The sequence below is a fragment of the Sorex araneus genome, chromosome 10, assembly GCF_027595985.1.
Source record: "Sorex araneus isolate mSorAra2 chromosome 10, mSorAra2.pri, whole genome shotgun sequence".
NCBI classification, from domain to species: Eukaryota; Metazoa; Chordata; class Mammalia; order Eulipotyphla; family Soricidae; genus Sorex; species Sorex araneus.
In genome coordinates, this window is record NC_073311.1 from 64,974,082 (window position 1) to 64,994,721 (window position 20,640).

Consider the following 20,640-nt stretch of genomic DNA (forward strand, 5'->3'; position numbering starts at 1 on the left):
GTGACCTCACCCGCTCCGAGGGAGGCCATGGCCCTGCATGCAGCCGGCCCGGGCTCTGTCTCCAACGCTGCCGCAGGAGTGAGCCCTGAGCACCGCTGGGTGTGGCCCCCAAAACAGAAAAGCAAAATAAACTAAGCACGAATCGGGGAGAAGCAGCCTTGGAATCAAAGGCTGTTTGGACCGAGGGTGCCGGCGGCAGCCCAGCCGGGGCTCTCCGTGCCCACCCCCCGCCGGGAACCAGTGGGCGCTGTGGCTACGGGGGCCTCGGGGCCAGCCATGGGCAGGGACACCTGCTTTTTAGCTGGTTCCATAACAACGTGCATCACATTTTATTAATGGAAAACTCCGGAGGGCCTGGACAGGGCTTGGTGAGGACACGCCCTGCGTCAGGGGACCCAATTCAAGGCACCAGCACCACAAACGCTCCCCGCAGAACTGCACGGAGCCACTCTGAGCACAGAGCAGGACAGCCTGAGCACTGAGCGTGGCCCCAAACTAGGGGGAGGGGGCCATGTCTACACTGATGTGTAATCACTTGGGTCAAACCACCGCCGGGAACCATGACCAAGCGCCATCTCACGCCGCAGCCCGTCTTCCCCTCCCCAAGCGCCCAGCGAGCGCCTCCCCTGGCCTGCCCAAGGCGCCACACCCAGCTACGGAGAGATGCCGCGTCTCCTCAGCGCTGAGAGGGAAGCAACGAGGCGGGTCTGTGACGGGGAGAGAGACTGCGTGGGGGAGGCTTCTCAGCTGCCCGCAGTGAGCTCTCGGGGCTGGCCCTGATGGCCAGGACAAGGACAGGGGGCATCAACTGCCCCGAGCAAGGCCAGCAGGGCCGAGAGCAGAGTCGCACAGAGACAGAGAGAGATAGAGAATGAGAGAGAGGGAGAGAGAGAGGGAGACAGGGAGAGAGAGGGAGGGAGGGAGGAAGGAGAAGGAGGGAGGGAGAGGAGGGAACTCAGGGTCCCACCGAGGCCCAGGAAGGCGCAGTGAGGGGGCCCCCCCGCCCCCCAGTCTCTCTGTGGTCCAGCCCCGCCTGTATTCGGACTCTAGTCTGTGGCACCCGGGAACAAACTTGAGCACTCTCTAAGAAGTCCCGAACCCGCCACCCTCCCGCGGCTGCAACCCCGCCCGCCTCCCGTTTAATTTAACACCTCTGAGGCCTCCGTGTGTCACAGACCCTCAATAAATAATGATGGATTTCAAATTGGAAAATCGGAGTTTTTAATAAAGATATTAATAGGCTAGGCTATTTAATAGATAATTCCATAATGAAATCTGAGCTAAGAATTAAGCTGAGCCCGTTCTCTTAAAATTTCCCTGAGCTATATTGAAATGCCATAAGCAATATTAAATTTAAATTTAGAAATATAATTAAAAATATTCTTAAAGACCCAGAATGACTCGCGTCCCCCCCCCCCCCACCCAAGGCGGGCGATGTTCGGGCTTACTTTCCATTCGCCGTCACAAAACCACACGTGGTGTGTCGCCCAGTCCCGGCCCGAAGCACCCAAGGTGCCCCAGGAGGCCCGAACGAGGGGGTCCGCCCTCTGACTCACCCACTTCGGCCAGCGTCCGCACACAGGACTCCACCGAGGCCTTCTGGGCCGGGCTGGGCCAGGTGCAGTTGTACACGCGGAAGGCCGACTGCAGCAGCTGGGTGAACACGGGCTGGTGCGTCTGCAAGAGGACAAACGGGCGGTGACCCTCCCTGGGACCGACACAGCCTCCGAAAGGGCCCATGGGGTCGAACCCGGGACCCTCTGCACCGTTCGGGCGCTACTTCACGCGTCTCTCCTTTAAAGCTGACTGTGTCCTCACAGGAGTCATCAGATGCACCTGGACCATCCTTGACTCCCGCGCACCCATGGCAGTGCTCGGAACCGTGTACACGAGGAACGAATCAGAGCACACGGGGCGTGGCTCCAGCCCTGGCACAACTACCTTCGACTCCATAAACCCGGGGTAGGACTTGAAGTCAAGACCGTGAATTTCGGAATACTCAGGCTCTTTCCCAAACACAGACGCGGCGGTCGCGCTGACCTTCCCTTTGGGCTCGGTTCTCCTGGGCTGGGCACACAGAGGAGACAGGGAATTGTGGGCCAAATGACTCACTGGCGCTACCCTGGGACGCTAGAGTGCCCGACACAGAACACCCAACAGGCATCTCACCACAGCGTCGAGGGAGTCACTTCCTGTGCTTGCGGGTGTCTGTATGTTTCACTCGCCCCGATTTGGGTGATGTGTCTCTGTGTGCGGAGACGCGGGCCTGGTGACGTTACATCACTTTGTTTCTACGTCACAGATCGTACTCTAATCAGGCACCGACGTTTCCTTCTAGACAAAATTCCCACTGCCGTACATGAGCCGTCGTCAGACGTGCTACCACCGGTGGAGTCAGAGCACCCGTGTGTGGAGACGCAGCCATTGCGTCGTAAGCATGTGTGGGGAAGTGCTAACATCTGTGTTTCTCTCAGAAGTGTCTGAGGGGATGGCGCTGGAGCGACAGCACAGCGGGGAGGGCGTTTGCCTTGCACGCGGCCGACCCGGTTCGATTCCCAGCATCCCACAGGGCCCCTGAGCACTGCCAGGAGTGATTCCTGAGTGCAAACCAGGAGGAACCCCTGAGCATCGCCGGGTGTGACCAGGAAAGAGAAAAAAAGGAGTATCTGAGGGGAAATCTGGGCCCCACATCCCAGTTCATCCTTCCCAGACAAGCTGCCCCCGGGGATGACCCAGTCAGCACTGCCGTCACTTAGGGAACCGCTACACCTGGTGGGTCAGTGAACAGGTGAGAGCATTTTTCTCATGCATAGAAGGAACCAGAACGATTCTCGCAGGGACCGGCGAGATGGCCCCGAGGCCTGGCCACACCTGGTCCGTGGTGGCCACACACTGGCCCTGGGCACGCTGCGGGCCCACGTCCCCCAGGGCCAGCCCTCACGTAATAATGTCGTGTGTAGAAGTTCGGGGAGCTCAGAAGGGGGCAGAGCGGTCAGTGACACAGGGGTGCGGGGGACGGCCCGGCCGGCCGGCGGCGCCTACCTGCAGGCTGGTGCTGTTGTCCGAGAAGGGCGAGTTGAAGAAGCCGCTGACGATGCTCATGATGGACTCGGTGACGCACTTCTCCAGGAAGGTGTCCGCGTGCTTCCTGTCCGTGGTGGTGTTGCACACCTGCAGGGTGACCGGCCGCGTCAGTCTGGCACGGGCTGGCACTGAAGCGCAAGGCCAGAACTTCCCAGGAGCACCCGGAAATGCTGCTTTAACACGCCTCCCGCTGTGCAGACCTTGAGCGGGACGGGTCTGGCTCAGGTACCAACCCCCGAGCTCTCCTCCCGCCAGGGGTGAGCGGGCCCCTCTTCCCGGCCCCGTCCCTCCTACCCTCGCCCTCTCCCTTCTCCCTCCATCCTCGCGTCTGGCGGGGCAGGAGATGACGTGTCTACGTGCCTCTAGAACCCGGGGCAGCAAAGCTCAGAACCAGTGGGCGGAGTTTACAGAGCTGCACGTTTCCACGCCTAGTGCCCGCGAGGCCGGGCACGCAAACACGCGGGTGGCTGGAGGAGACAGCGCAGAAGACAAAGGCCTTCCTCAAACACGGGGTTTCCCGCCCACCGGTGCCCTGAGCATCCTTCGCATGCGCGGGCTCTGTCTGGAGAGCGGCCGGAGCGCAGGGCGCCAGGCTGTGGGAAGCCACTGGCCCAGGCAAGGAGAGAGGACGGGGGGAAATGGACACGGAGGCCCTGAGCTGTGTCTGGGAGGCACCGGGCAGACGCGGGCTGGGCTGCCAGGACCCAAGTCCCCAAGGGTGCCGGGGAGGCCGACGGCAAAAGCTACCACACACGACGGACAGGAACGGGAAAGGGGTGAGGGGACAAGAAACCCAGGGCCAGGAAAACCCTGGCGGGAGGAGGGACTCAGGGTGAGGGAAACTGAGACCGTGGCATCAGCGAGTCCCAGGTTGGGGGAACGTGTGCCACGTCTCCCAGAAGGCCCTAACCTGGACACCGTGTGCCCGTCCATACAAGGTGACCAAAGCTGCCATCAGCCCAGCGGGGGCTCTCAACGCTTCCACACCAAGAAAAGCACGACGAGGAGAGCCAAAGCTGCCGCCAGCCTCGTGACAACGGGCGCCGCGGGAAAAGCGTCTCTGCCCGGTGCAGAGGGGCCCGCGCGGGGCTCGTTCCGTCTCTCCTCCATCCCACGGACACATTTTACCACGTCCTCCCCTTAGGCAGCCCACAGCACTTTTACAGAGAAGGGGGAAATGAATGGAAATATAAACGGTGTCATCCTGGGACGGTCATTCCGGCACTGAGCACAGGCCGGGCTCGGAGACGCCCCAGGAGCGTCGGTGCCCTCAGTCTGTCCCAGAGCCGGGGACGAGGCGTCTGGGGAGGCTCGACAAATCTGCCCGGGGACGAGCTTTGAATGTGGCCACAGGTGAACAGAAAACTGATTTCCCCAGAGGGGCATGAGGTAGGATTGATTCCTTTGTCCAGTGGCACGTCCTGCTAGGCAGAGGGGACATGGGCACTGAGGGGACAGCAGGACTCGAACCCGTGACGCTCCAGACCGCTGCGGCAGTGCCGAGTGCCATTCCTGGGGTGGGAGCAACCAGAGACAGTGGGTGAAGTGATGACATGCGAGCAGCCGTCCTAGGTTCAGTCCCCGGCAGCCCAGACGGTCGCCTGAGCACCGAGGGGTAGCCCCTGGGACAGAGCCAGGAGGAAGCCCTGAGCACCGCCAGCTGTGATGGTCCGAAACCAGACACGGAAGAAGAACAGGAATCTCTTTCTAGACCAAGGCTCCCTCAAAACTCTGGGGAGCCGAAAAGACCCACATGGGAATTTACTGGTCAGTGCATATGGACAAGAAGTTCAAGTAGGGGCGGGAAGGATAGCACAGCAGGGAGGGCATGTTTGCCTTGCACGCAGCCGACCCGGGTTCGATTCCCAGCATCCCATATGGTCCCCTGAGCACCGCCAGGAGCAACCCCTGTGCATCGCCGGGTGTGATCCAAAAAGCAAAAAAAAAAAAAAAAAAAAGAAGTTCAAGTAGGAGCTGGAGCGATAGCACAGCAGGGGAGAGTGTTTGCCTTGCACGTGGCCGACCCGGGTTCGATTCCCAGCAATCCATATGATCCCCTGAGCACCGCCAGGAGTGATTTCTGATCGAAAAGTCAGGAGTGACCCCTGTACATCGCCAGGTGTGACCCCCCCTCCAAAAAAAGCAAGAAAATCAAGTAATCTCCCAGGTAACTTTTCTGCCCAGGCGGATGGTTCTGGTTCAGGCCTGTCTCCCAAACTGCCACAAAGGCGTGGGGAGGAGGAGGATGAGGAGCCATCCGTCTCCCTGGCATCTTCTAATCCTTTCTGGGGGGGAATGAGCCTAATAAATATGATTTCTTTTTCCCGCGCTTTATTTATTTTTACCACCTCTTTCCAATAAAGCTTGGAAATGACTCAAAGTTACATCACATGAAATTAACTTTTCATGTGTAATACATATATATTTAAAGTTTCAATCTGTTGGCACAGACTACGCCTGTGTTATTATTTCCTATAAAATGTTCCCCTGTGCTGTCATTACCCAGACACTCCTTCTGAAAGGCGATGTTTACCCTGCCCTTCTAATGCGGCATCAGGCTTCAATTCGGTTTTGGAAGGGGCTGAGGTACACATAACCAGAAACACAAATCATTCTTCTTATTTTCTCAGTTATTTCCTCCTTTCTCGTCTTTTATGTAAGTTCTGTCTTTTTTTAATAAAGAATTGTGCAAAACTGTTATTCTAACTTTCAGAGTTGGTGTATATTACAAAAAAAAAAAAAAAAAAAAAACGCACGGCCAGATGTGGGTACTGCAGTGTGGGAAGTGGGCCCTGGCCGGCCCCGCTGCTGTCTAGAGTCACTGCACATGCGGCTCTCGGGGGCTTCTCCCACCTCCACGACAGCCCAGCCCTGCAGCAGGGCAGACCCTCTCCTGGCCAAGGCTTCCGCAGACACCGAGGTCCGAGTACGGCTGCCCTCCACCTCATGTCCAGGGCCCCTCTGCAGTCCCAGCTGGCCCCTGCGCCCTGGCCTCTCTGGTACCCTGGCACCCTCTGTCCCCTGGCCCTGCCCCCTCGGGGGCTCTCTCGCAAGCTCTCGTGACTCCCGAAACCCAGCGGCACCCGAACATCATCAGACTCCGCGGTTCCGCCGTGACCCACAGCGGGGGCGGCCACTCGGCCACATCCTGTCCACATCTGTCACCGAAGGATGAGTCCCACCCTCTAGACTGCTCCCAGCTGCAATCTGGACAATACGTCACGTTCGGTTATTTTACAAAACCTCGGCAACTAGAACATCAGTCTCATGATTTAATTGAACCGTTTCTCCATTATTAAATATTTAAACTGCTCCCCGTGGTCTATTATTATTAGAACTCCTTTGACCATAAACCCCTGGTATCCTTTCTAATTATTTCCCAAGGACAGAGTCCGGGAAAGTGAAACGACTTAAGATATTAAAAAGATATGGAGCACTTCTATTTTTTCATGTATTACCATGGCGGGGGGGGCGGGACACACATTTACACTCTCCGAAAGGAACCACAGGTATGTGGCCCAAACTGAACATTTCTCTCACGTGTGGGGGTCACGGCTGCTGCTGGGGCTCAGAACATGCCCTCGGCCGCTGACCCACAGCCTCCACCCGACTCCCTTTTATCTCACAACTTTGAGGGTTGGTTGGACATCGAATCTGGTGTGTGTGTATGTGCACATGCGTGAGACCCAGCAATGCTCGGGGCTGACCCCAAACTCTGCTCAGGGGTCACTCCTGGCGGTGCTGAGGGGCCATACGTGATGCCGGGGTCCAGCCAGGCGAGGCCGCACGCCAAGGAGAGCACCCTAACCACTGGACTATCTCTCCAGCCCACGGCCATCCACTTACACCCTTTCACGTCCGTCCCGAGGTCTATTGCCAGTTACGCTCTTACATGCGATGAGGTAGGGTAGGAGCCAGGTTCATTTTACCCGAGATAGTCAATGAGCTCAGACGTCACCTTGATGCAGCCCCAACCAGCCGTTTCTGCTGACTGTCTTCAGGCTGTGTTCCATGCCAAGAGCATCTATGCAGCCATCGGCGAAGGAGACATTTGAAAACCACCCTTGGGGGGACGGCAGGGAGGACCCAGAGCAGACAGACTGACCAGCCCCTCCCGGAACAGCCAAGACAGGTCCGGAGCTCTGCGAGAGAAACTCCCGCACCCTGGACAGAGAAGAAATCACCAACCGCTCCCGACTGACCAGAGATAACTGCTTCTACGCCAACGCCCTGTGTCCACCAAGTCCGCTCCCGGCCACTGATTTCACGCCAGCCTGCTCAGCCGCCTGCTGGGGACACACTCGCTTCATCCTCAAACTCACTTTGCACATGACTCTGCCACTTCCGTCCCTGATTTATTTATCCCACTGACATGCACCACGCGTGAGACATGAGGAGACTGGGTGTGCAGAGACCAAAGCCGACACACAGAGCCCTGACGAGCACTGAACCTCGAGCTAAGGACACACCAGCCCCCACGCTGTGGGGTGGCGGGAACACGGGGACACGCAGCCCTCTCCGCCAAATACGTCCAAAGTGAGGCAAACGCAGGGCTACGGCTCTCACCACAGGCCTGACGGTCAACCAGTGTCCGTTAGAGGTTAACGGTCCTCAACACACTGTCTCCCATTAGCAAAACCCTTATTGGAAACTCATGTCCCAGAACTTTAAAGCAGCAGCTACGAAACATCCTTAAAGGACAAACTAAACTAACAGGCTCTGGACATTATACTTCAGCATGCAGAATGAGAGGGGCCAAGATGTGCGAACTGAAGCTGTTACCCAGAGAATTCCTTCCTGCCTCTCTTCATTTATTCCACATTACCGGAACAAAAATACACGCCGGACAGTGTCTAGCAAATGCCAACCGACTCCACATGTCCACCCCCTACCGCCCTCCCTCCAGACAGCCCGAGCAGAGACGCGAGTCGAAGAGGGAGGTGACCTCGCTTTCACTCACGACGTTACTCACGGGAGGCCGCCCCCGGGAGACTGAAGAGCAAGACGCAGCCGGCCTGGGCTGAGAAGACAGCCCCGCTCCAACTCGCCCAGGATGGGAGTCAGGATTCCTGAGTGCTCTCCCATCCGTGCTCGATACCTGCATTCCCACTACAGCCGGGTCACAGGCACTGGCCAAAGGGCTTCCCTGGACAGAGTCAACAGGCCCCAGAAGGGGCCAGAGCAACAGCACAGTGGGCAGGGCATTTGCCTTGCATGCAGTCGACCCGGGTTGGATCCCCGGCAACCCATATGGTTGCCTGAGCCTGCCAGGAGCGATCCCTGAGCACAGAGGCAGGAGTAACCCCTGCGTATCACCGAGTGATAAACTGTCACTGTATCACTGTCATCCTGTTGTTCATCAATTTGCTCGAGCGAGCGCCAGTAACATCTCCATTTGTCCCAGCCCTGAGATTTTAGCAGCCTCTCTTTACTCGTCCTTCCCAATGGTGCCGTATTGGAGGCTCTTTCAGGGTCAGGGGAATGAGATCTGTTATTGTTACTGTATTCGGCATATTGAATACACCCAGGGGAGCTTGCCAGGCTCTGCCGTGTGGGCGGGATGCTCTTGGTAGCTTGCCGGCTCTCCAAGAGGGACAGAGAATGCATATAAGAGAATACAAGCAAGGATGTTAAAACCAAACACCCGTGTGCTGCTTTAGGCACATCAGTGGGCCAGACTATGAGAGGGATAAACAAGCTACAGAAATTCCACTCAGCATAGTCAGCGGGAGGGGCACACACAGGCTGACGCTGGTGCCACGCCGGCCACCCTGAGGGCTTCCTCTCTCACCATCCAGCCCAGAGTGCTTCCTGGCTTGGATCTACAGGGTCAGACGGCAGGGCTGGGTCCGCAGGCTGACGCTGCACAGAAGAAATATCGACTGAAGACCTCAGTGCACGTAGAGCAGTAAGTTTGGAGTGTCACTTACCCGTGCCATATCCACCAGGAAGTTCTCGAATAATTTCCAAATGTGGTTGCTCGTGTAGATTTCCTTCATCTCCACTTCAGTGTCCACATAGCAGTGGTTGACAAAATTCACGTAAGCGATTTTCACCTGCACAGATGCCAAGCCAAAGAGAGCGCTGCTGACGGCCATTCCAGACAGCCACCACAAGCTCAGGGGGACACGCGACAACTCCTGGTTTGCGTGTCCTGGACCCAGGACGCACTCCCAGGATAAGAACTCAGTGTTGTACCCTAGCCAGCGTGTCACACATTTACAAACGTGGCCACCATATACCCAAAGAAAGAAACGCTCAGGGTCTACATTTCTAGAAACTTCCTTAGTCCTGCTGGCAGGTGACCAGGTTCCAATGGGTCTCTGCCCTATCGGCAGAGATGATAAACTAGGACATGGCGGAAGATGATTCCTGAACAGAACAAAATGTGGGTCCGCGTGCTCAGGAAAGCTGCTGTCCCATCCGGCAAGCGACCCTGTCGGGGAGGGCAGGCTGTTCCATGCTCAGGAAGCTTCTGGACTCTGCAGGTCATCCCTCACTCTGACCCTGACCGTGAGCAAGTGCCCACGCTCTCCCGGTGAGCCAGCTGCGGCTGGGACTGGCGTGAAACTCAGCTTTGTCCGTCTCGGACAACTGGAAAAAAATAACTGTTGATGCTTTCGCAAACTTCTGTAAGTATCGCCTCAGCACGCAGCCGTGACGAGAGACAGGGGCTCTGTGGAAGCTGGGCAGGGGGTGTCTCCGCCGGGCTCACCTCGGGGATGCAGTCATCGTGGGTCACCACCCTCACGATGTCGTCCAGGGGCAGCAAGGAGTTGCACTTGATCTCGGTGTAGACGTTCTTGCCCTCGGTGCAGGCCGCCAGCAGCTCCACGAGTGTGATGTGGTAGGCCAGGGGGCCGCTCTCGTCCCCGCGGTCCCTCTCCGAGCACATCATGCGGAGGAGGACGGGGAACGACGCCCGGTCGTTGTAGAATATCAGCACGTCCTCACCGCCGTTGATCAGCTGGAACGAGAACCAGAGAGTCACACGGCGCCGGGGGCTGCTGCTGTGTCCGGACGCCGGGCACACGTGTGTCTCGGGACTGACACCGGTGGGCCGGGCAAAGGCAGCCCCTGGCCACGGCAGGAGCTGGGGGGCTGCGAGGAGGCGGACGGCAGGAGTCACATAACTGCACCCTTTCTTTGGGGACTCACATGTAGGGAAGTTTAGGAGGAAAACGTTCCTTCCTAAGTTGTTAATACCGTTTCAATGCAAGTTTCTCTGTGTAGTAATCTGCTGAGGTTCTGTAACCTGTATTGTCTATTGTCCGTATCAATTCATTAGCCTCGGTGGGAAGCATGTTGGCGAGGAATGTAACCGGCATGCTCTTTCTCTATTGTATCTGAATTAATAAGCCAACACTGGCTCATTACGAAACAACATTTCACGCTTGTTCACAAAGAAGGGACATGTATGAAAACCGTATTACATAGTAATGTTCTATGTTGTGAGTAACTTGCACTTGTGTTGCACGCAGGAACACCCACACCACACACAGAGCAGAGCGGGCTGAGACGCTCTTCACTCTCCTATGCTGATTCTTTTCTCTGGGACCGTAACACAGAATCAAATTAGTTCTTAGCTTTCTAGGAAATGAGAAACTGAGGCTATAAAGAAGCAATGGGTTCTGCTGATGAGCTTAAAATGTTCTTTGAAATGGTTACAAATAATTCACATGCAAAATGTCAGGACTTCCAGGAAAAAATTAATTTGAAGAGTAAAAGGGCAAAAGAACCGCATCGTTATAGGAACCACCCCATTCTCAAACGTAAGGGAACTGATGACCAATCACTCCCTGGAGCGACCCAGCCCACGGACTGTCTGGAGGTGGTGGCTGGTGGCCGCCTGGACCCAGGGCCGTCCCGTGAGCACAGACCAACGAGCCGCCCGGCCGTCTGTCCCCACGACCAATTCAGTCTCTGCCTGAGTCACGCGCGATGTCGACCCACAGGGAAAAAAAAAATATTTCATTGTTCTGTTTTTCTGAAATGTCCAACTGACTCTGAAGAGCCTGCCCAGGTAATGGCCCACTAACGGTCATTCCCCTCCGTCCAGGGAGGCGCCCTGCAGGGGGGCCGCGGGGAGACTCTGCTTCACTGAAAGCTCACCCACGTGGGCCCGCGCCGCTGTGGTCCTTACACAGTCGGTCAAGTTTTACAGCATCGTGTTCACGACTTAAACCAGGCAAATCCTTCCTTCCCTCAGTCGAGGGAAGTTTGTTTCATCTTTCCTGCCAATTACTTCTGTTCCCCTCCTGGGGTCTCAGGGAAAAGAAATAGAGAACTCGATAAAAAAAGACAAATGCCACCTGACGTCACTCACGGTGGCGCGGAAAGGAAGAAAGGGAACGACAGACGCCCGGTGCAAAGTCAGGCTCCCGGGCAGAGGGGGGGACGCAGGAGCAGCAGAGGCAGGAGGTGCGGGGCCAGCAGGAGGGACGCTGGCGCTGGGGCAGCGCGGTCAGCAGTGAGGACGCTGGCGCTGGGGCAGCCTGGGTGCCGCGTGCTGTCGTGGCACCCATAAGCGCCCGCCAGGCTGTGCACACGTGCTGGAAGGTTCCTTCGCTCTCTGCTGACTCTTCAAAAGTCTCTCCCCTTGGGCAGCCTCTGCTGGCCCCGTGCCCGGGGCAGGCCTGGCACTGGCGCTCAGGCGGGGGGACCCAGCCACTCTGCTCAGCGGCCCTGACGGCGAGGGCCGGGATCAAACTCGGGGCCTCGTGCACGCACGGCCTGGAGCCCCCCGAATGCTCCTCCCTGGCCCGTGCTGGCGCCCCAGAAGCCCCCTTCTTCCTGCTGCGGCAGGGTCTGCAACATCGTCTCCGTCCCTGGTACAGGCCCGTGGCCGGGTAAGCAGCACCTCGTCTCGCCACTGTCCACCCGGAGTCCAGTTCCCACCCACGAGCCAACCCCGGCCCCCGCCCCGCTCGGAAACACTCATGTGGCCAGACTCCGGGAGTTTGTTCCCTGTTTCGTTCTGCTGGGGCTGGAGTGATAGCAGAGCAGGTAGGTAGGGTGTTTGCCTTGCACGCGGCCGACCCGGGTTCGATTCCCAGCATCCCATATGGTCCCCTGAGCACAGCCAGGGGTAATTCCTGAGTGTAGAGTCAGGAGCGACCCCTGAGCATCGCTGGGTGTGACCCAAAAAGCAAAAACCTGTTTCATTCTGCTCTTGCCTTTCACAAGCATGAGTTTTCGTCCAGTGTTTGTCTCTGTCTGCCTTGAGGACCGAAAAAGAGGGGCTGGAGCGACAGCACAGCGGGGAGGGCATTTGCCTTGCACACAGCTGACCGGGGTTCGATTCCCAGCATCCCCATGGGGTTCCCCGAGCACCATCGAGAGTCATTCCTGAGTGCAGAGCCAGCAGTAACCCCTGAGCATCGCCGGGTGTGACCCAAAAAGAAAAAAAAAAAAAAAAGGACCAAAAAAGGAAACGGAGCTTTCTGACAGCCACAGAAACCAACGTGCGCCCGAGGGCCACACGAGGGTGGGGCCAGACAGACAGCGCCGGGTGCACGACCACGACGTGACTCCCAGGCAGGTGCTCGGGCCCGGGGACGACTCTCCGGGCATCCCCACCACACCCGGGGGCACGTACCTCGGTCATCACCATGTCCTGGCACTTCTTCACGTACTTGCCGTCGGCCTTGACCACGGTCTGCAGGAAGCGCAGGTACTGCACGTGGCGCCCGTGCGTCTCCACGCAGCGCACGAAGTGCTGCACCACGCGCTCACTCAGCTCGCAGCACAGCGGGTAGTTGTCCATGAAGATGTGCCGCATGGTCTCCGCCTCCAGGAGCTGTGGGCACAGGGAGGACCCGTCAGGCCCCGCGCTGCCCGGCCAGCCCGCAGAACGCACCTGCCGGTGACTCAGCCATTTCCTTTGTTGGTCTGGGGGGCCACACCCTGGGGTGCTCGGGGCTCGGAGCACTCCCGGCTCTGTGCTCCAAGATCAGTCCTGGCGGGACTCGGGGGGCCGTGCGGGATGCTGGGGACGGAACCCGGTGGGGGCCACACGCAAGGCCAGCGCCCGCCCGCTGGGCTGTCTCCGGCCCAGCGGTCACTTCTCTGCCCACTGCAAGGTCACCGTGACTTTCCTGTCAGGCCCCAGACGACGCGGAAGGAAAGAGACTCAGCATGAGAAGGCGAATGAGCAGGCAGGGGGCCTCTCGGCTAGAGGAGGCCCTTTCGCCTACACCCAAGGGCACGTTTGTACCAAAAGAAAAATCCGCCATCGGGGCTGGAGTGATAGCACAGTGGGTAGGGCGTTTGCCTTGCACACGGCCGACCCGAGTTCGAATCCCAGCATCCCATAGGGTCCCCTGAGCACGGCCAGGGGTAATTCCTGAGTGCAGAGCCAGGAGTGACCCCTGTGCATCGCTGGGTATGACCCAAAAAGGAAAAAAAAAAAAATCTGCCATCAAGGCAATCACTTGGGGAAGACTTCCGGATGAATTATTCAAGTACCCGAAGCTCACGTGAACTTGGACGTGGCCTTTTCTGGAGTAACGCCGTATCAAGACGTGAGTTTCCGATGTAAATGAATCGGCAGAGATTTAAAAAGGCGTTTGTTGAAGCTGGAGAGCCAGTTCACGGGTCAAGGTGCTTGCCGTGCATGAGGCCAGCCCGAGTCTGACCCCCGGCACCCCCTAAGGTCACCCCAGCCCCGCCAGGAGTGAGCGCTGAGTGGCGAGAACCACCAGGTGTGGGCCCCAAACTAAGTTACCTTGTTAACATTCAGCGGGCAGGACATTTGCCTTGCACGCGGCTGACATGGGTTCGATTCCTCCGCCCCTCTCTGAGAGCCCAGGAAGCTACCGAGAGTATCCCGCCCGCACAGCAGAGCCTGGCAAGCTCCCCGTGGCGTATTCGATATGCCAAACACAGTAACAACCATTCTCACAATGGAGACGTTACTGGTGCCCGCTCGAGCAAATCGATGAAAAGCGGGATGACAGTGCTACAGTGCCCAGAGAGAGGGCAGGAGCTAAGACCCTCGAGTTGCACGTGAACCTCCCCCACCCCAGCTGGGACCCCAGCACCCCATAAGGTCTGCCAGGAACTCCCGGGAGCAAGCCCTGAGCGCAGAGCGAGGACTGAGCCGTGAGCACTGCCGGGCGAGGCCCAAACCTCTCCCAAAGGACAAATGAAAATACAGAGAGGAAGTGGGCGGGGCTTGTCGTGGGTCAGCGGGGCCCTGAGGAGTGGCCAGCCCGTCCGCGGTGTCCACTGCCGCTTGCAGTGACAGCACCTGCCGTCCTTCAGGGCCCTGAGGGGCGTCTCGGGGACGGCCCGGGGCGGGCGAGACGCGCGGGAACACTCACGCCGGGCGTCAGGAACAGGTTCAGGTGCTTGTGGAGGAGAACCTGGTTCTGGGGGTTCCCCCGGCAGAAGTTCTGCAGGAACGTGTGGGCCAGGTTCATGATCTCGTTCATCTTCTCGTCGGTCTGCAAGGGAAGCGGCAGGTGACCCCGAGGAGCCGCGCCCGCCCACCCTTCCTCCCGGCCCGCCTCCTCGCCCCCTTCTCTGCTGCCCCCAGCCCCACGGCCCTGCTACCCCCTCCTGCTCCTCCTCCTCACCCCTCCACTCCTCTCCTGGGACTCTCCACCTCTGCCGCTTGGCCCCCCGCCCCCGCCTCCTGCTCCCCCCACCTCCCGGGCGCTGCCTCCATCCTCCCCGGCGGGAGCGACGGGCGGCTTTCTGCCTCTGGGTGCTCCTGCCGTCCTCCCTCTGTCCTTGTCCCCCACCAGGTCCCAAGGGGGCCACAGAGAGAGTTCAGTGGCTACCACACCCGCCTTGCACACAGGCGTGCCGGGTTCAATCCCCGACACCCTTACGGTCCCCCAGCCTGCCAGGAGTCAGCCCTGAGCACAGAGCCGGGAGTGAGCCCTGAGCACAGAGCCAGGAGTGAGCCCTGAGCTCAGAGCCGGGAGTCAGCCCTGAGCACGGAGCCGGGAGTCAGCCCTGAGCACAGAGCCAGGAGTCAGCTCTGAGCACAGAGCCGGGAGTCAGCCCTGAGCACAGAGCCGGGATTGAGCCCTGAGCACAGATCCGGGAGTCAGCCCTGAGCACAGAGCCAGGAGTCAGCCCTGAGCACAGAGCTGGGAGTCAGCCCTGAGCACAGAGCCGGGATTGAGCCCTGAGCACAGAGCCGGAAGTATCCCTGGGCACTGCTGGGTGTGGCCCCCAAACCCAAAAGCTTTAAAGTAAATAAGTATCTCCTTATCCAGCTAATGTCTCGGTGACTAGAGTGGAAACTGAGGCTGGCCTGCCGGTGCCCGTTCTGCTAAACGCACACAGAGCCTGCTGACGGGTGGGTGGGCAGGAGAGGCTCAAGGACACGCACCACAGAACCCCGTGACCACCAAGGGGCTCCCGTACTCCAGTGTGGGGAAGCCGGGCAGACACCCCCTAGGCACAGGGCAGGAACCCCACGACGCTGTGGACGGAGGAGGGGGCGGGAGAGCGTCCCTGCGGCTCTGCTGGCAAGCCAGCGCAGGCCTCCAAAGACCACTATCCCCGTCCCGCTGCCCCCTTCTCCTTCCGCACCTCGGGTCCCGCCCCGCCAGGCGGAAACACGTCACAGGAGGCCAGCAGCTGCCAACGACGCAGCCCAGGGCCAGGCGGGAAGCGAGCAGGGCGCCCGGCACTCAGCGGCCATCCCGGGCAGGCCGTCCCGTTTGCAGGGAGCTGCGGGAGGGGCCCGGGCTCACCTTCTCGTAGGGGATCTGCAGCAGGTCCAGCACGGCCGTGTGGGCGCCCATGTTCTTGAGCAGGCGCTGGTGCTGGCTCCGGCACTTCTTGTTCTGCACGCACAGTCGGTTCAGCCGGATCAGAATCTGGGAGGGAGGAAGGCGGCCTGAACTCCGGAGGGTTCCAGAGAGACGGGGGGGAGAAAACACGTGGCCTGCCGCTGCCAGGACAGCCAAGGCCACGGGCGCCAGCCGCGCCCGCCGCTCACCTCCTTCACAATCCTGTAGTTGTTGCTCTTGTTGCTATCGATCTGCGGCTTCTTGGTCCCGTCCTGCACTGGGCTCAGGACGCTGCTCTCCTGGGGGACAGAGTGGGATGGACGTCAGCCGGACAGTACGCACAGGCCAGCAGTGCAGGGCGTGCGAGCAGGGCCTGCCTGCCCCCCTCAAGCGCAAGCCTGCTTGTCTGCTTGTTGGGGGCCGCGCCCGGCGGTGCCCGGGGCCGACTCCAGGCGGGTGCTGGGGTGCAGCCCGCAGGGCTCAGGGAGCGTGTGCAGTGCAGGGGGGCGGGGGCTGACAGCCAGTCCCCTGGCGCGAGGCGAGCTCCGTCCCCCCGTGCTGTGTGCGGTGTTTCCAGCCCTTCCGGCTGCTTCTCAACATCGTTTCAGCGCCTGTCCATCCCTATCTCACGCTCAGCCAGACCAGGAGAACCGAGGCCCGCTCAGGACACAACCCGGCTGGACTGGACACGAAATTCTTCTCCGGGGGTCTTCTCAGGCCCTCCAGAGCTCCTTCCCCTGAATGAGGAACCCAAGTGTTCCCGACCCGCTGGCAACCAGATCACAGCCGCAGCGGCCTGAGCAAGTCGACGAGAGAGAGCACTGTGCCCCCGGGAGGGCGAGAGAGAGCACTGTGCTCCCAGGAGGGTGAGAAAGAGCACTGTGCTCCTGGGAGGGCCGAGAGAGAGCACTGCGCTCCCGGGAGGGCCGAGAGCACTGTGCTCCCAGGAGGGTGAGAGAGAGCACTGTACTCCCGGGGGAGCGAGAGAGAGCATTGCACTCCTGGGAGGGTGAGAGAGAGCACTGTGCTCCCAGGAGAGTGAGAGAGAGCACTGTGCTCCCAGGAGGGTGAGAGAGAGCACTGTGCTCCCGGGAGGGCCGAGAGAGAGCACTGCACTCCCGGGAGGGTGAGAGAGAGCACTGCACTCCCAGGAGGGTGAGAAAGAGCACTGTGCTCCTGGGAGGGCCGAGAGAGAGCACTGCGCTCCCGGGAGGGCTGAGAGCACTGTGCTCCCAGGAGGGTGAGAAAGAGCACTGCGCTCCCGGGGAGGGGGGGAGGGATGTTGGGTTTGGTGGTGGAGAATGGGCACTGGTGAAGGGATGGGTTATTGAACTTTGTATGGGGGAAACATGAGCACAAAGATGTATGGATCTGTAACTGTACCCTCACGATGACTCTCTAATTAAAATAAACTAATAGCACACATCCAAAAGAACAAAAGCAACCGCTGTTGGAGAGGATGTGGGGAGAAAGGGACCCTTCTACACTGCTGGTGGGAATGCCGACTGGTTCAGCCCTTCTGGAAAACAATATGGACGACTCTCAAAAAATTAGAGGTTGAGCTCCCATTTGACCCAGCAATACCACTGCTGGGAATATATCCCAGAGAGGCAAAAAAGTAAAATCGAAACAACATCTGCACATGTATGTTCATCGCAGCACTGTTTACAATAGCCAGAATCTGGAAAAAACCCGAATGCCCCAGAACGGATGACTGGTTGAGGAAACTTTGGTACATCTATACAATGGAATACTATGCAGCTGTCAGAAAAAAGGAAGTCACGAATTTCGTATTTAAGTGGATGGGCATGAAAAGTTTCATGCTGAGTGAAATGAGTCAGAAAGAGAGAGACAGACATAGAAAGATTGCACTCATCTAGGGTATATAGAATAACAGAGTGGGAGACTAACACCCAAGAATTGTAGAAATAAGTACTAGGAGGTTGACTCCATGGCTTGGAGGCTGGCCTCACATTCGGGGGAAAGGGCAACTCAGAGAAGGGATCACCAACTATAATGTAGTCGAAGGCCATATGGGGGAAGGGAGTTGCGGGCTGAATGAGGGCTAGAGACTGAGCACAGTGGCCACTCAACACCTTTATTGCAAACCACAACAGCTAATTAGAAAGAGAGAACAGAAGGGAATGCCCTGCCACAGTGGCAGGGTGGGGTGGGGGGAGATGGGATCGGGGAGGGTGGGAGGGATGCTGGGTTTACTGGTGGTGGGGAATGGGCACTGGTGAAGGGATGGGTTCCCGAACTTTGTATGAGGGAAGCATAAGCACAAAAGTGTATAAATCTGTAAATGTGCCCTCAGGGTGATTCACGAATTAAAAATAAATAAATTAAAAATAAATAAATAAATAAATAAATAAATAAATAAAAAGAAAAAGAAAAAGCAAAAAAAAAAAAGAAAGCACTGTGCTCCCGGTAGGGCTAGAGAGAGCACTGCGCTCCCAGGAGGACCGAGAGAGAACACAGCACTCCCGGGAGGGTGAGAGAGAGCACTGTGCTCCCAGGAGGGTGAGAAAGAGCACTGCACTCCCAGGAGGGCGAGAAAGAGCACTATGCTCCCGGGAGGGCCAAGAGAGAGCACTGTGCTCCCAGGAGGGCCAAGAGAGAGCACTGTGCTCCCAGGAGGGCCAAGAGAGAGCACTGTGCTCCCAGGAGGGCCAAGAGAGAGCACTGTGCTCCCAGGAGGGCCAAGAGAGAGCACTGTGCTCCCAGGAGGACCGAGAGAGAACACAGCACTCCCAGGAGGGTGAGAGAGAGCACTGTGCTCCTGGGAGGGCTGAGAGAGAGCACTGTGCTCCCGGGAGGGCCGAGAAAGAGAGCACTGCGCTCCTGGGAGGGCCGAGAGAGAGCACTGCACTCCTGGGAGGGTGAGAGAGAGCACTACACTCCCAGGAGGGTGAGAGAGAGCACTGCGCTCCTGGGAGGGCCGAGAAAGAGAGCACTGCGCTCCCGGGGGGGCAAGAGAGAGCACTGCGCTCCCGGGAGGGTGAGAGAGAGCACTACACTCCCAGGAGGGCGAGAGAGAGCACTATGCTCCCGGGGGGGAGAGAGAGAGCACTGCGCTCCCGGGAGGCCGGAAAGGGCGGCCTGTCTCCTGCCCTGATCTGCCGAAAGGCTCAGCTCTGAACATTTCCAGCATCCCAGATGGCACTGCCCATCCGAGGCTACCTGGCATGTCTGTCGGACAGTAGACACTGAGCCCTGACACGGGAGAGGGGGACTGCAGAGACACGCGTGTACGCCAGGCCGGCAGAGGGGGCACGGCCAGTGGCCAAGGCTATGGCTGGAGAGAGACGGGAGGTCAGGGACGGAGACGAGATGGTCTGACGGTAAAAATCACTTGTTGATGAAAAGTACAGCTGCAGGGGCTGGAGCAATAGCACAGCAGGGAGGGCGTTTGCCTTGCACACGGTCGACCCGGGTTCGATCCCCAGCATCCCATAGGGTCCCCCGAGCACCACCAGGAGTAATTCCTGAGTGCAGAGCCAGGAGTAACCCCTGGGCATCGCCAGGTGTGACCCAAAAAGAAAAAGAAAACTAGAGCTTCGGGGATTAGAATTGTCATCTGCTTTCTCTGATCACAAGGGTGCAGGCTCAACCCTTTCTGGAAAGCTGTTCTAGAAAAACCAGTTGGTACTAAAAACTTAGGATTAAAACGTAACCAAGCCTAGAGCCTGATAGGGCTATGATACAGGAAGGAGATCTTACGCAGCTTCCTGACAAATAATCAGGGGGAAATGCAAGCAACACTCTGGCAGACGTACTTAAGTCTACTTTCCAAACAGCCTGGAGAGAGAGCAACTGTCTTATTTCAAGAAAAGCAATTTTCAGCCAAATGTACCACGCTACCACAAACGATGCCCCTTGCCTCGGCCTAAGGGGAGATGGGGGGCATGTTGGACTCCTTAAGAAGGGGAATCATGAAGAATAATCATCTTCACATCAAATTGCCCAGAGTCCACAAAGAGTCCAGGAAATAATCCCTTTTCATTTCAGAAAATAATTCAACCTAATTAAACTCAACTAGAATACTAACCCACTGAACACCTGGATGACTCAAAACCAAGTAACCGGGGAACCTGAGAAATGCGTAAACTCTGTGTCCACCGTTAGCTTGTCGTTTTCTATTTGGAGGCCAAAATATTCCACGGAAAGTGGCTCCAAGAGTTTCCCATGGGTCGGGGCAGGAAACGGCCATTCTTACATCCTACACAACTTCATCCTAGTGGCACTGTCGAAGCACTGTCATCTTGTTCATCAATTTGCTCGAGCGGGCTCCAGTAACGTCTCCATTGTGAGACCTGTTGTTACTGGTTTCGGCATGTCGAATACGCCGCGGGGAGCTTGCCAGGCTCTCTCCTAGATACAACGGAAAAGTCTACAACGCACTGGCTTTACTCTAGTGACGAAATACCAGTATGGTAGAAATAAAGGAGCAATCCGGGCTGAGCAGGCGCGAACACGCGAGGACCAGGCTGTGCCGGGCGCAGCGAGCCAGGCCGGGCCTCCCACCCCGGCGAGGAAGAACCCACAGCCCGGGGCCCCGCCTTCAGGACAGCCGCTGCCACCACCGCGAAGAGAGCTCAGGAAGCAGGAAACCACTTAGTTCAAGACTTACAGGAGACGTCTCTGGTGCTGTAGCTGAAAGCAGTGAGACGCAGGACTCGCCTAGGAAGAAGGTTCTAGAAGAGCGAGGGGCTGGCCGAGCAGCTAGGCCCAGGCAGACCCGAACTGCACTGGCCCCCAGCACAGCTCTCCCCGCAGCTCACTCTGCCCCGCCCAGGAAACC

At 58.2% G+C, this 20,640-nt stretch overlaps 1 protein-coding gene across 1 annotated transcript in view; it reads right to left on the minus strand.

The window, feature by feature from the left end:
- The window catches only part of ITPR2 (inositol 1,4,5-trisphosphate receptor type 2), a 317,220-nt gene that overhangs the window by 171,636 nt on the left and 124,944 nt on the right, over positions 1 to 20,640 (minus strand). The window contains 8 exon segments of the mRNA XM_055118479.1: positions 1,557 to 1,677; positions 3,043 to 3,171; positions 9,015 to 9,140; positions 9,800 to 10,051; positions 12,683 to 12,883; positions 14,409 to 14,531; positions 15,798 to 15,923; positions 16,046 to 16,135. Coding sequence (XP_054974454.1) covers positions 1,557 to 1,677; positions 3,043 to 3,171; positions 9,015 to 9,140; positions 9,800 to 10,051; positions 12,683 to 12,883; positions 14,409 to 14,531; positions 15,798 to 15,923; positions 16,046 to 16,135 — 1,168 coding nt within the window.